At 40.6% G+C, this 15,824-nt stretch overlaps 1 protein-coding gene across 1 annotated transcript in view; it reads left to right on the plus strand.

Annotated features, from left to right (window-relative positions):
• Positions 1-707: 707 nt before the first annotated feature.
• The window catches only part of FBXL7 (F-box and leucine rich repeat protein 7), a 183,194-nt gene continuing 168,077 nt past the window's right edge, over positions 708-15,824 (plus strand). The window contains exon 1 of the mRNA XM_033081156.1: positions 708-1,256. Within this exon, the coding sequence (XP_032937047.1) occupies positions 1,220-1,256 (37 nt within the window). The 5' untranslated portion in view covers positions 708-1,219. The remainder of the gene's footprint in view (positions 1,257-15,824) is intronic.

Raw genomic sequence — 15,824 nt, forward strand, 5'->3', positions numbered from 1 at the left:
CCTTGATTCCCAATGCCCTTGTTTGTCTGGGCTGCACTCGGGATGCCCACTATATATGCCTGACAATTCCAGTGATCTAAGAGTCTGTCTTTTGGGGTGAAAGAAGCAGAAACTGTTTTAAGACAGCTGATTTAAATAGAAACATCTCATTCCAAGGGACGAGATATATCCCTATAGGGTACCTGAAGACCTAATTTGGGGGATGTTAACAGCTGGATATTTTTTCTTCGTTGTGGCGGCAAAGGCCGGCAGTGATTCACTGCAACTAAGAATACCATTAGCAAGGAGAAAACTCCGGCACGAACTCCGGAGCAGCGGAGGGAAAGAGAAGCAAGCGTCCCTGCTGAGCGGTTTCCTGCTACACACGGCGACTTTGCGTCAGCCCGGGGAGCGGCACGGGCTCGGGGGAGCCCGAAGGTGCGGAACGCAGAGCGCCCGTCCTGCCGGTCGGAAGGACACCCGGGCAGCCCCGCAGCCATCCCCGCTCTGTTGGGACAGCGGGCGAGGCAGGGGGACAGCGGGCAGGGGAGCCCCGCGCCGGGCGCTGTGTCTTTAAGGGCCGGGGCCGGCTCCGGGCTTCATCCTTCCCCCATCCCCATCCCCCCTCCTTCCCCCGGCCCGGCGGCGCTGGGCGCCGGGAGGAGGCGCCTGCCGCTAACAAAAGTCTGCGGCCGAGGCTCCCTTTCCTCCCGCCCCGGGCAACAAGTGGCTGGCGGCGGCCTCCCGGGGGAGGCGGCGGCTGGGCTGCGAGGAGGAGGAGGAGGAAGGCGGAGCGGCGCTGAAGCGCGGAGGAGCCGAGCGCCAGCCGCGGGGCGGTGGAGCCAGCGCCCGGAGGCCGTCACGCCCGTCCCGCTTGTGGATTATAACAGGAGCCGCCTTGCTGGCCCGGACACCCCGGCTGGAAACCGGCGCGGAGAGGGCGCACCGATACATCGCATTTTTTATTGTTTCGCTTTTCAAGGTTTTTGTTTGTTTATTTGGGGCTTTTTTTTGTTCTTTTTTTTTTTTTGTCGATTTTTTTTCTTTTTTGTCCCGTGGAAAAGGGAGGGTGTCGGCCACCCGAGAAGAAGCGGAGGCAGTTGCAAGGCTGCTTTGGCCATGTCGCCGTGAACACTTTCGGGGGCTGTCCCCCCGCAGAGCCCCAGGGCTGCAGCCCGCCCCGCGGCAGAGATGCTGAGCGGCGGCGTGGGAAAGCGGCGGCGAGCATGAAGGCGGCAGGATGGGCGCGAACAATGGCAAGCAGTACGGCAGCGAGGGTGAGCCGGACGGCAGGAGGGTGTTGCAGCGGCGGGGGTCGGCCCGACGGGGACGGGGGACCGGGAGGGGGGCAATGCGCCGGGATCCGGGACCGCCGGGATCCCCCGCCCGGCTCCGCGACACAGTCCTTGGGCTCCCGCTGCGCCCCTTAAAAAATACCCTTAATTTTCACCCTTTTTTTCACTAGATAGGAGTTTAAGTGCTGTCTCAGCTAATGGTGTTGGGGCAGCGGCGCGCCTTGCTGTTCGAAGGTAGCTCCGGGGTTATGGCAGCGTTAACTTTGCTAAAAACTTGTAGAGCGTTCTTTGTAATCCTTTTCTACTCGTCTTTATATCCCAGGATCCTTATATTATGCAGTATGCTATATGACTGCTTCCTGTCTGAACAGAAAGAAAAAAATTAACCCCGGCAAGAGCTGGGGAGAGAGTTAATGTTCTCCAGCTGTTATCCATAGATTGTACTCCTGCAATTTCGCTTCAGTGAAACTCTAGTGGGCTTGGTTTTAGATATACAGGGCCTGATTCGCTCTTGTGGAAACCTATTAGTCTCGCTGGAGTTGCATCAGGGATGAATTTCAGCTGCTTTGCTTCTGGTGTGAAGGACTACTGGAATAGTCAGCTGGTGTCAGGCAAGCCAATGGCAAGCAGAGAAAGTTTGTCTTCCTGCCAGCTAGTTTTAAGCTTTCTTTAACTTCTAGCTGACTTCTATATGTATTGCCTTCCAAGGATTTAGGCAGCTCTGTAGGATGTATTCCTTCCCCTTGGCGTATTGGGCAACCGTATAGGATCACCACCACTCCCTTTTTTTGTTGTTAAGGATCTGTAGGTGGGGCGAGGGAGATGATCTTGTGGTCTGCTCCATTCTCTGGGAGTTCAGACGGTAACTGCCAAAGAATACACCTCTTGCATCCAAAATATGCATGAAGATTGTGTAAAGGAAAGGGGAAAGACGCCACTTCTAGTGCAGACTCTGCAGTTCCTTTCATTTATTGCCAAATGAGCTCTGCTTTTTCAAGAGCTAATGAAGTCAGATGCTTTAAGCTGAAGATATTCTTCTTGTCGTGGGGTTTCAGTCAATTTTACCATCACTAGAAAAACTCCTGCATAAATGGAGCGAACCTGGAAGTTGCAATCAAAGCCTCTTTGGGTTCCTCCTGAAAGGGAAATGTTAGTTTTTCACAGAGTTGAAAGGGTCATTGTTGATAGTTTTGGTCATGCTGCTGGGGGGTGTTTACCTCAATGACAGGAAGGTGTGGGTTCGTGCCCAAGCTCTCTTGTGAATTCAGAGGACTGCTTCTATAAATGTACAATTTTTGGGGAAGAATGTGACTGACATGGGGTCTTTTGCAGCCCTCAGTGAAGGGGAGATTAACTGTTCCAGAAGTACCTGATAGACATTGAGAGGAAGAGGAGAATTAGTACCACCAGGGTGTTCTTGATTCATCTCTCTTCTCCATTCAGAGTGGAGACTGGATCCTGGGAGTGCAGACTACATGGGGCAAATTAATCTTTGCAGTGCAGACCATTACCTGTCTTGAGAATTAGGCTGAATAGTGGTTTAAAGTTAAAATAAACTTAGAAAAATCCCCAAGCCCCATGACCAAAACTTCATCATTAATGTGCCTCAAAGATTGTGTTTCCTGGTAACTTCTATATATCATCATTTACTGAGAAACTAGAAGAAGCTCTCATATTACTTGTGTTTCCTGAGTGATACAGAGGAGAACAAATCTAAAACTGATAAAGGGAGGCTTTTTTTTTTCTTTCTCTCTCTCCATAAACTGCTGGGGCTTTTGGTGCCTTTGGCAAATGAACCAGTAATTGTTATAAAAAGTTCATTTTTATTAGGGTGTGATTATGCTTGTGGGTGGAGGGGTAGCACCATTTTTCTGTGTACTTTAAAGCAACCTGAATATCCATTTGGAAGTTCATGGAGTGGTGTCTGTGGTACAATTTTCAGCCTTTTGGGCTTTCTAGGCTGATGCTGCACTATGGTATGTCATTTTAGGGGTGGAGAAAAATATCTTTGTTAGCTGAGCTTCTTGAAGGCTGTTTTCCCATTTGCTGCTTGCTAATATCTTAGGTGAGATTTCAGGATGACAAATCATTTTTTAAATGGCTAGATTTTTTTTCACACAGCTTTCCTTCCTATCTGCTATGGAACTGCAGAACATCATTAATTTGCCCAAATTGGTTCTCATATCAATGTTGAATAGATACATTAGGGCAAGGCTAACTCTTGCTCAAGATACCACTTCTAAAATAGAGACCTTTTATTATCAGAAAATTGAGTGTTGCATGGATTGCTACATTGTTACACTTAGCAGTAATTAAATGTTTTTGAAATTCACATCTGTGCTGTGTATGTAATAATCTCAGGCAGTTAAGTGTTTGTGACTGATCACATAAACTACACTAGACTGCCTTTATTTATTTGGTTGGCCAAGGCTTTATTGAATGTGATGTTACTGAAAGCTACAATTGTCATGTTAAGGTGCACCAGACAGTTGGATGTTTGAGGAGTCTAAATCAGTATGTAGAGTCTGGTGTATAATTGACAGTGCCTTTGAATGTTTTTGTTTTCCATTAATTTAATTTTCTAAGGCTAAAACTTGCTCTAAATGAAGCTGAAATGAAAATAAAATTGCTTACCTGAAAAATCACATGATGCAGATGGGATATGAACACAATGCTCATTAGTATATAAACGAAACTTTGTTTACAGGAATTTACCTCTTTTAAAATGCAAAATTATTTAATAGAAGTTTATTTTCCTAGTTTTCATTTGGACTTATAAAATAATTGTTGTAAGGCAGATTATATCTGGAAATCTGTTCGCCTGAAACACATGTGAAGCTTGAAATGTTAGGCTTGCCATAGTATGCTATAGATTCCGACTGAAATGTTAAAGCTTGATGAGTTGTTCTGAATGTGTTTCAGCAGAACAATGCTACTGATGCTAATAGGTCACGAAATCCACTTTATCATGGAGCAGAACTTGTAGGGCTTTTGCCTATGCAGATAAGCTGATGGAAATGATCAGTTACCTTAACAAGAGTCTTACTGTTGTCTTTCACTTTCCAGCCATGGGGGTAAATCATTCTTTCTCTCACTTATTTAGCTCCTTGCTTAGCTTATAAATAAGAGGTAGCCTTGTATCTCATAGTGGATAGAGTAACCTTTTGTTGTAGAAGCTGTCAAAAGTCAGGTGTTCTGTTTAAGGACCTGTCTTAAAATGTAATGCTGTTGCAGCTGACCAAACAAGACACTACTCATCATCATACATGAGGGGACTGAACTGAAGGATGTTGCCCTTTAACTATTGCCAAGTTGGCAGGGTTTCTGTAATATTTCTGCCCAGAAAAGCCTTCTGTGCTGGGCACGAGGCTGGGTGGGTGCTGACTGTAGTACCAGCTGTTGGCATGGGACCTTTGTGAAGAGGTTTACTGGATGCTGTCCCTCTTTCCACCTGAGGCAGTTTCTTGTCCTCAAGGCATGACTTTAAAACTGCAAGCTTCTGGAATACAAGGAAATTGGCTTTGTGATATGAGTTGGAGGAATAAGCTGTGCTCTTACATATGAAAGGGAGTTGTGGCATTGAGGTGAAATTGCTGCTTTGCAAAATAACTTTCAACGCGTCTTCTTCACAAGTGACTTCTTCATTAAAGGAGACCTGAGAACCAGTCAAATTTGAGAGGAGCTAAATAATGGTACAAAATTTTTATAATACCGATGTTCAGACCGGAACTTATGTCTTTTTGTAAGTCAACTGTCCAGCATCCTGCAGTTGTGGATAAAACTTCCTTTGGGCATCTTTTGCACTTTCTCCTTCCAGAAGCTGGTCTAGAGAGGATTGGTGACAATAAGCAGCAGCTCTAGTTGATCAGCTAAAATCTATTATGAAAGACTTGATGTAACACAGGAGCCTGGGGCTGTAAAGAAGAGAGGATGGCAGGGGAAAAATAGATGAGACTGTGGAAGAAATAGGTGAAACAGCATCTTAAACAAGGCAGTCAACATCCTTTCTCAATCAATAAGCCTTGTTGATGTACTTTTTCTTTTTGAATCTGAATATTTAGTTTGGGAAGATTTTAATGCAAACTCTTTAGGAATAACTTTCTCTCTGTTCATAGTTTGAAAATGTTCCTTCTTCAAACTTTTATTGATGGTGTTTTCTATTCACAAACCACTTGGATGGAGATCCCAGTTTTGCTGAAGTAAGCACCAGTACAGAAACCTGCCTTTGTCATGAGATACACTTGCTACAAAGCACAGGCAATATAGTTCCACAGAAGCGGCATTAATTATCATGTGTGACCTGGTACACAGTAGCTAAAATGTCTTAGGAGTTGCCAGCATGTAGCACTGTGGAGAGATGGGTCAGTCTGTGTTCATTTTGGAGTATGTTACCCTTTCAAATCTGGCCCTTCAGCTGGGAAACATGGTCAAGGTCTGCATTTTAAAGCCAGGCTTTCAGACTTGTCCTTTTATTTGATGGTGCTTTTGGACACTAACTCATTGTGAATGCTGCCTTTAATTTCAAAGTAGATTTCTGATAATTCAGTGATGGCAAGTGTTCTGACACGCCTGATATTGTGTATGAAAATCTTTTAAATCCAAAAGTTCTGGCATTCATAACCTATAGATTTTGCCATATATTAGCATTTGTTTCTGCACCGTGTTGCTGGATTTACTTTACATGCAGTGTTTGTCAGCTGTGAAAAACAGTGTACCATGGTAGTCTTGCACTCTTTTGTTTAAAGAGCTGAATCATAATGATTTACCAATTATTTATATCGGTGGTTAGAATCTGTGAAGCCTCATGGGAAATTTTAATGAGGGTAAGGGAGTGGGAAAGGCAATAAAGTTGCCTTTACTACATTATTTAATTACTAAATTGTGACATCCCCTGGAGGTATCTTCCCTGTGTACTGCATCTTCAAAAGCAAGAGCAGTTTTTCTTTCTGATATTGATTATTTTCTACCCCATGAGGTTCCCAGAGTCAAGTGAAGAGTCTCATCAAGTTGGGTGCTAAAAGGCTGTGCATATTTTCCTCGCCTTGTTTTGATGTCTGAGTTGCATTTACACGTTACTATTTGACCTGTTAAACATGAAGTTTAGTATATCACACTTACTGCTGTCTGACTTAACTGTTCTGGCGGGGTTTTTTTGTTTGTTTTTTAACCTTAGTATCCATGTTATTTACTACCGTAAATATTAGGGTGCTGCTTAATAGTGCTTTTGGTGTTGCACTTTTTCATGTGATTGTATTCTGCTTTTTGGTATTTGTCTAGTGTCAGTTCTTGCATTTTACCTGTGGCTGAATTTCACTCAGCTACCTTCAGAGAGATGAGACTTGCCTCTTAACAGGAAAGTTGGGACTGGAAGGATAGCAATATTTCAAATGTCAATCCTTTGAGCAGTGTCATTTTTTAAAAACTAAATTTGCAGTCTAACAGTGGCCAACTGTTCTTAACCAAAAGTAATCTTCAAAAATGCTGCTTATGATGTTCATATTTTATGTAACTGTCAACTGAGCAATGCAAAATGGTTGTGTGTATGTGTGTTTACTCAGTTTGTCTCCAAAAAGTAAATTTGCTCTAAGCTCAGTGCTTATGTTGCATGCTGTTGTGTAGATCATGTGGCAGGGGCAGGAGGAGGGTCGCACACGGCATTTAAGTGAGCTGCTGTGCTGTTGTCAATTTTTCATAAGCCAGAATTTTCTTTTCTAAAAAAATGATGAGCCTGTGTGTAATTAAAACGTGTGTTTATACACATGCACACAGCTACAGATTTGTGTGAGATTTAGGCTTTAAAAAGTTGCTAATTTTATCAATAGTTTTTTAGAAAGTAACTTAGTGACTAACATCCATATTATACTATAAAACGTTACTCTTTCATAAAATGCTTCGGGGACAGTCTCTTTATTTTATTATTTTTTAATAGACATTAGCTAACTAACTGTACTCTAGGGAGTTATCTTTGCCTTGGTTGGTAGCTTTGAATGGTGCAAGATGAACTGGATGCTCTTCTATACATTTAAAAAAACATTGTTAACTGGGTGCCAGTCAGAGGCTTGAATAAACTTTGAAGCTGGGGATGCATGACATAGAAAGCTTCCAGCAGACCTGTCTGAGCTACGGTAGTAGGTGTCCAGAACTTGTACATCTTCATACTTCATTTGCCCACTCCCCAAAGGTATGGAAGGAGACGAGACTGTTTTGGTAACTTTTCTGAGCTGAATTTTGAACATCCTTCTACCAAACTGAACTTCATAAAAATCCAAACTGAATTTGATACTATATCTACCCTTGTGAGGGGGGGGAAAAGTAAAAATCAACACATATTCAGAATCAGCTGAGTTGTTTTAAGTCTAAACCACTAACCCCAAAAAACTCTCCAATGAACTTGGTTTTCTGGCAGTTTCAGTCCTTTGGCCATTTCTGGATTCCTTATTTCTGTGAACAATTCCTAACTAGGAATTGGTTTGCTCCTTCGTCTGTCTTGTTTGTGTTAGGAAAGTGATTGGCAGAAGGCAGTGGATGACATTTGAAAGCTGAAATGCACAAGTGGTTTATTTCTGCTCTTCATTTTATAATTAGCTATGCCCTATTTTTTAATACAGGACAAGTGCTTTGCTAAATTAGGACAACTATTTCATTAAGGAGTAGAGACCTTCAAAAGCTGAAAAACAGGTGGTGGGCCCCCAGTAAAATTTGTTCCTTTTTGATTAGAAGAAATATGCAACACTTTCTGTGTGTGTAGATGTGCAGCTTGTGATGGGACAGATGAACTGCAGGACTTTGTTATTCAAGTCCCATTTAGGTTGAGAACTCGTAGTGTTGTAGGTGACCTTAGGGGGAAAAACCTGTTAGTTCTGTCTGATGATACCTCTCATTTTAGTTCCAAATCTACTTGTTTGCCTCCTAACACCAACACGGCACTGAGGACAGGTTCATGTGAGACCTCCTTAAAGGAGTTGAAACATAAAGGAGGTGTTACCATCGTGGTGTTAATGCTTGAGTTGGTTGTGTCCCAAGAGGTTTTTAAAAGGTTCCAACCCTCTGCCAGTATCCAAACTCAACAAAAGTAATTTGTTGGCAAATAGGTCTCTTCACCTTATATAGTTTTGTGATCTCTGTCTTAAGTAAATGGGGAAAAACTGTTGTCTTTTGGAGATTATTTTTACCCTTTTTTACCCTTGGAATTAAGCGAGCAACAGGAAGCTCTTTTTCATGCCCTGTTTTGAATCAGGAAATTCCTGTCTGCAATACATAAATTTGTCAAATCAACATCTGAAATCATGTGGCACTTTTCTTTCTCAGTGATTTGTGCACAAATGTGTGTAATAGCTGCAGTAATGCTATACTGAAGTCTTTTCAAGCAGCATTGGCTTGGAGGAAGGTGCTTTAATACTCTTTTCAGTGAATCTATTTTAGAAATTATCTTCTTCAATTTCCTTCTTTGTTCCTGTGAAAAGAAAACCAAATTAAATTCACAGATGCTATTATGAAAGGAGCAGTTATGAGGTTGGCTGTCTCTTTGTTTGGTTGCTTTTTTAAAGAAAGAAAGAAGACTCCAACAACACTGGCATAACATCAATGATAGTTAAATAGGAAGAAACTCTTTTGATTAAGAGTCACACAACCTTGTTTCACTGTAAAAATAGAATTTGTATCAAGTCTAGTTGTCACATGACGAGTGTAGTTTTGTTAGTTCATGGGCAGTCCAGACTTTTATTGCTTGTATGACTGCATGCATAGTGGAGAAGCATACCATCTACTTAGATGATGCCAGGGGAGATACTATTTTGTTGGTGGATTGCACAAAAATCTTTTTTCTGTGTAAGTGGCTGCGTGGAGAAGAGAAACTCAGAAATTGTTCTTAAATTGTTTAATAATCACTTAGGGTGATTATTTTGTTTAAATCCTATCCTTGAGAGATAGTAATGCTATTGTGGAAACAGATGAGGACAAAGTGCACTTATTTGAGAGTTTCTTATGGTTCTCATGGCTCTTGTATTTTTTTGTCTCTGGTGCAATGATGGCAGTACTTGATCTTGTTCATCACTGGAGGGCAAGACAAAAGGCAACAGCTGATTACCAACAGATGTTCTCAACAGATGTTTTTTGGGTTTTTCTGCAGTACCTAGTAAAATGTATTTCTATTCCAGTTTTTCATTTACCTTTTCTTTGACACTTTATAAGGAAGCTGCTTGTGGCATCAACATGGAATCATACAGTAGTTTGAATTGGAAGGACTTTTTAAATGTCATGGGGCTCAATCCCTCTGCAATGAGCTTCAGGTTGGTGACAGCTCCTTCCAGCCTGAAGGTATACTAGAAGAGGTATAAGAAAAGCTTTGTACAAGGAGGATTTCAATTCTAGTTAGCCATGCTAGCATCAAATTGAAGTTAACTGTATGCTCTTCTATGTCAAGAATATCTAGTAGCTGACCTTCCTCCTGAGGTTCATGTATGACTGTCCTCTTTTGTAGCCAACAAGCCTGAAGGTCCTCATCTATTTTTTAGCATGGTTTGAGAACATGGGAGCTCTTACTCCAGAGCCTCTAGCTGTGGAATTTTGTTTTGGTATACTAGACTGCCAGTGGCATTCTGTACAGACAGTAAAATTACATTACAGCATTTTCCAATCAACTCTTGGCCATATTTTAATTTTTAATAATTTTTAATAATTTTGATTTATAGAACCTGAAGTACACAAATCCAAAGATTGGAAGTAACACCTCTCGAGATCTCTAATCCAACCTGCTGCTCAAAATGAAGCCAACTAGAGCAGGTTGCACAGAATATTGTGGCATCAGATTTCTTAGCACCTTCAAAGATGAGGGTATTACACTGCACCTAAGCAATCTGTTCCAGTGCTCAGTTACCTGCAGGTTTTAAAAGAAGTAAAAAATGCTTTAATGTTTAAATGGAAATGCTCATATATCAGTTTGTGACCATTCCCTGTGTCTGTTCACTATCTCTCACTGAGAAGATTCTGTCTTCTTAACTCCACTCTCTCTCCTCTCCAGGTATTTATACACTATATTATATTCCATCTGAGTCCTTTCTTCTCCAGAGTAAAGTGTTCTTGCTCTCTAAGTATCTTTCTAGCAGATTAGTCAGTTTTCAGTTTTGTCTCACTGTCCACTTACCTAGACTGTGCTTCATCGATTTGTCTATGAATGCTCTGTGGAAAACAAAAGTTGGGAAGCCTTGCCGAAGTCAGGATGAACCACTCATGTACTCCCCTGGGGTGAGTTGTTTCCTTATTGATGTGTGTTAGGTTGGCTGAGAATTATTTCCCCTTCCAAATCCCTGATAATGATTTCAACTTCTTGGCTTGGGAATATTTTCCAGGAAGCTGTCAGTTGTCCTGGATTGAGGTGAGGCTGATCAGCCTGTGGCTCCTTAGGCTGTCCTCCAAGGTGTTCTAGGGACCAGGGGTGTGTTTTGCTTTTGTCAAGTTCTCATGAACCTCTCCTGGTCACCATGACCTTTCTGGAGTAATTGAGGGACCTTGCCATGACAGTAAACAGATCCCACAGCCATTACCAGTGCACTCTGTTAGTTCTCAATGGATTTGTGTCTGTCCAGTTTGGTTAAATGTTCCCTAACTTGATCCTCCTGTACTTCTACTGGTTACTTATGTTTAGAAAAGCTGCTACCAGGCTTTCAAAGAGTTCAGCTGTAGCAAGTTCTGGCAAGTGTGAAGGTTGTATTACAGTAGTTGAGTACCTCTAAACAGTACTCTGCAAACTTGTTTCTACAGCTGCTTTGGAGTTTTTCAGGTATAATTTATTTTTACCTTATATTATTTATGCTAAAAGTCTTCATTTCCACTCGATAAGGAAACTTGTGCTTTCTCAATGACTACACTTTCTCTTGGCAGAGAACAGATAGAATAAGAAGAATGCTCCTAAGAGTTGCAGTGGTAGAATCTGGGTCCGTGTTTTTTTTGTTGCTGTTTCTGGCAACAGCAATGGTCTGTACTTTTCATAAAAGCTGCTTCAGTGGAGTTTTGCTTGCTTCAGGAGGAACAGCTAGCCCAGGATAACATTTTTTTGCTCTCCTAGAAAATTAAGATTATTACTTTAATTAATAAAGGTGTAGTAATAATAATAAGAAGAAATCACTTCTGCAATGTTCAGGTTGATGTAGCCATGACTAGTAAAAATATTTGACAGTAATCCTTATTCTACTGGTGTAAAGGTCTACTACTTTCCATGTATTCTAGGATTGAATCATGGAGGATATAAGTCCTGCATTTAAGTTATGGAAGGTTAACATTCAAATTTAGAAGAAATGCCTTACTTTTCATATGTGAAATGATGAAATATGATTGCCTGAAATTTCCTTCTGAAAGCAGTCATTGCTCCACAACATGGGTAATTTTAATCCTCCAAGTGCTAGTAGATGCCTCTCAGTTTAAAGTCTTCTGTTTAAAACTAAAGTTACGTACAATACAGTGGGTTTGGGGTATTGCTATGTCTGATACTACCTGGCAGTTGAATTTGCATTTTGATTTTCATATAAAAAATATACTTCTAGGGTAATTCACCTGTTAATGTTATCTATTCCTTGGACATTTGTTCTGTGTGGGAGAGGGGGTAACATTCTAGAATGGTGAAAGGTTCTGTGTCATCAAAACTATAGCCACAGAGCATGAATCAAAATGCCCCAACATAATATTTTAGGGGTGACTTTTTAAAACTGTTTTTCTTTCCATTTGTATGTATGGACTAGACAGCATAGTCCAGTCTAAAGTTTTCTTTGGCGCTTGGTTAGGCATGAGCAAAATATTTTGCTTATGTCTTCATTTCTCTTGGGAAATTATTGCTCTTTACACCCCTGTGGGTGTACCTTTTGTTACCCTGCGTGGTTGTCTTTATGGAAAAACACAAGTGCTTGTGGTGTGTATTTATTTCTCTTGCCAGGAACTAGTGGAACAAAGGTGAATATGAGACTTCCTCTCCCTCAAACAATTACCAGTTTTTCCTGCTTTAACTCTGGATTTAAAAGGCTCCATGTGAGAGCCTTTCTTGTATCTAAGAAATAATCCAACACTGAATTGGTTTGCAGTTTATCAAGAAGTTGCACAGAAACTGTGAGTAAGGGGAAGGGCTAGTTTCTCTTCAGTTGATTCCAACCTTCTGTTGATTTAGGTCTTTGATAATGGTTTGATTTGCTTCTCATCCTGAAAGTACATAGTATGGCAACTTATATTTTTCTCTGTAAGAGCCGAATTGTGACAACTGCCCCGCATCTTGATAAAGGCACTTGTTTCCATAGTGTGTGTCAGGTAATGAAGTGGAATTGAACAACTTTATCGCTTACCTTATTTTTTGAGCATAGGATTTGTCAGCAGAAGCAGGACACAGTGAATGTTGCAGACCTGTTCCTTTCTGAGTTTCCTGCTTTCATTTTGCCAGGCCTCATTTTCTCCGGAAAACAAATCCTTGCCCTTCTGTGGATAAGATCTCCTGCTGCCCTTCGCCTTGCCATGTCTGTCACTGAAACGTAGGGTTTCTTCATTAAGTCCCTACATGAGAAAAAAGCATTCCTAGAAAGTGAAGTTTAGCTTCCCCAGGGTTAGAGTCTAAACCACCAGAACAAGTCTAGTCAGACACAGGAGCCTTTTCACGCAGCAGTTGGCTGTCAGTGGTTGTGTGGTTTGTGCCTTTTAAGCACCAATTAATCCTATCCATGTTTTCCTCAATTTTCTTCCTAATTGAGGTATTGGCACTTGACTGAAAGGAATGTCATAGGTAGGACACAGAGCTTGGGCTTTTTGTTAATTGAGTCACATTGGCAACAGCCTTGTTGCTAATGCTAGCTATCCATGGTTTTGAGAAAATATAAAACAAATTCTGAAGGATTCGGTTGATTTAGGATGTGTTTTCAACCCAGGGTCAGGTCTCTAACTATGCACTTGGGAGAAAAAGGATCATCACACAATCTTGTTTAACCCTGTAGATGCCAGCTAATAGGTGTGAAGTGTGAACAAAATCCCTGTAAAATCAGTAGAATTCATGTGAGACTTTGTTTTCTGTGGACTTGACCACAGGTGGTTTCAGGAAAAAAAACTCCAAAACAATGTAAATTCAATTACATATTCTTGAGTCTTACAGCTAAAAGTACAAAGAGGTAGAGTTGCAGTGGAAAAATGTATGGTTTTCTTCTGGACCACACAAGAGATGTTTACCAGATACCCAGTAGAAACTTTACTTAAATTTAAAAAATGAATGAATACTCTAGGGCTAATAAGCTAATCTGCATCACCAGTGAGTCATCTGGTGAACTAATGTTCCTGGTGATGTGGTTTTGGATGATAGAGAATGGTGGAGGAATAGTGAATTACATGAAGTGTTCTCTGCTATCCTCGTCTACAGCAATATCAAAATTGAGTTTGCTTCAGCATTGAGAAAAGAACCTTATCTTGTGGTGTGGTTGAGTCTCTTTACTTTGGAACAAGAGCTACTGCTTTTTAGAAAAGGATTTTTAAAATAAGGACTTACTTTTTTTTTTTTAAATCCTCCTTCATCATGAAGCCATGGAAAGTTAAAAAAAAATCTTAATATGTTAATTCTTAAATGTTGGCTTTGCATTTGTCTCAGCTTTGCATTGAGACAGCTCAAGTCCTGTTAGTGATACCTGGACTGCACACAAGTAATACAGCTTTGCAGAAATCAAAAATGTATGATGAGACTAGAAATGCCTGAACAATAAAATTCTTCAGGGAACTGGAAAATTTAATTTTAATAATTTTAATTTTAATTTCTGTTCACATTCTGGAAATGTTGTATGTTAATGGTACAGTGTTGTTTGACCTTCTTGTTTACCTGTGTAGTGTATCTTACAAAAAAGATATCCACAACCTTCTTCAAGCCTTGAGTTCTTCTTAGTATATGTGCTAAGTTAATGGAATTTCTAAAATTTTAAGCTCTAGAATTCCAATAAGAATCCTCAAAGAGTTTTTCAGTCTAGTTCTAGTGAAATGGCTTTGAAGAGCTAAGGCTAAGAATATGATTTTCAGTGCTGTGTGACCAGCATTGTTTTTTGTGATCTTAAAAGACAACTTACTTCTGAAATATTTCATTTGAGGAATTGAACTGTATTTTTCTTACTTTTAAAATTTAAAATGCAATTTTTAGATAAAAAAAATGTACTGTTGTGCTTTTAGAAAAAGATACAAGAAACCAAGCACAAGTAATGCAAGAACAAAGTGTGTTAAGGAGATAGGAATCCAGACCACTGTACTCTCCTTGAGACTGTCCAGCCACATTAGTTATGCAGCAAAGTCACTAAATCCTGGCTATCTTCTGAAATGCATCGGCTGAGCCCTGATAATTCTGGTTGCCAGCAGACCAGAAATAAACTAATTTCATTTTTTATAAACCGTAACACTAATGCTTGGTGTCAATATATATTAATGTAGTGCATTGACCCGACCCAGTAAAATGTGACAACCCACCTTTAAGCAAGGTGATGCCCTCTGGAAAGCTAGTGAATAAAAATTATTTTATTGATGTAATATGTTCTTAGTTTGCTGGGTACCAGCTGCAATAAGCTGTGTATTACCTTAGGATTTTTGGTGGGATGTTCTGTGGTGGAGGAGACAGGGATGCTGCATCTGAGCAGAAGCAGAGTAACTCCTCTAAAGTGGAGCTGTGCAATCACAGCTTTGATGAACTTTAACAGTTTTTGCTGTCATCCATTCAATAAAGGACTGACTTAGATATTTCTCTTGTGTAATAGGTAAAAAGAAGTAGAGTAGCTTAATATTCTCTTTCCTGTTTGGCAATAGTCCAAGGCATCTCAAGGGCCTGGCATATCAGGTGATCGTTCAGTGCTTGCCAAGGATGTTGGAAAGAGTATCACTGTTGGCTTTTTGTTTTCCTTGAAGATTGACTCTTTACGCTAGGTATAAGAAAACCTCTCTGGAGAGATTAGGGAGAGTTGTGCATTTACTCTTCACATCTGATGTTTTGTCATTGCTTTGCCACTTACACAAGGATTTATTCTCAGGGGTAATGGATTTACGATTTAGCAACACTGTATGGATAGACAACACCATTTAGATAAGTGGCACAAAAGTTTTTAAAAGTATTTTAAAGAGAGTTTACCACTTTAATTACTTCCTGTGCTGTCTTTCTTTGTAAACTACTGTGAAGCTCTGTGGCCATGTTGGAAGCAATTAAGGATAGATAAGAATGATACTACTGTTGTTCCAGGTAGGACTTTGAATGTCTGAATCAAGTTAAAAACAGAACAGGTATGGAATCCATTCAGAAGCTGTCAAAGGAATTTGTTTGTTATTTTTGGGTCTAATCTGATATTGCTCCTTCAAGAGCTGCCTCTCAAGTTGTTTTTCTGCTGCTGAAAGCAAGCTCCAATCTAAGATTAGTCTGGATTCACCTTAATGCGCTCTGAGAGATGAACACCAGTTGTCTCTGATTCTCAGATCTTTAGATCCTTACAGTCAGTAAATCCAGTTGCCTGCTGCCCTCTTGTAAAATCTGACGACAGTTCCTTATAGTTCAGTAACTGTATGCAAAGCCAA

Source organism: Catharus ustulatus, chromosome 1, assembly GCF_009819885.2.
Source record: "Catharus ustulatus isolate bCatUst1 chromosome 1, bCatUst1.pri.v2, whole genome shotgun sequence".
Taxonomy (NCBI): domain Eukaryota; kingdom Metazoa; phylum Chordata; class Aves; order Passeriformes; family Turdidae; genus Catharus; species Catharus ustulatus.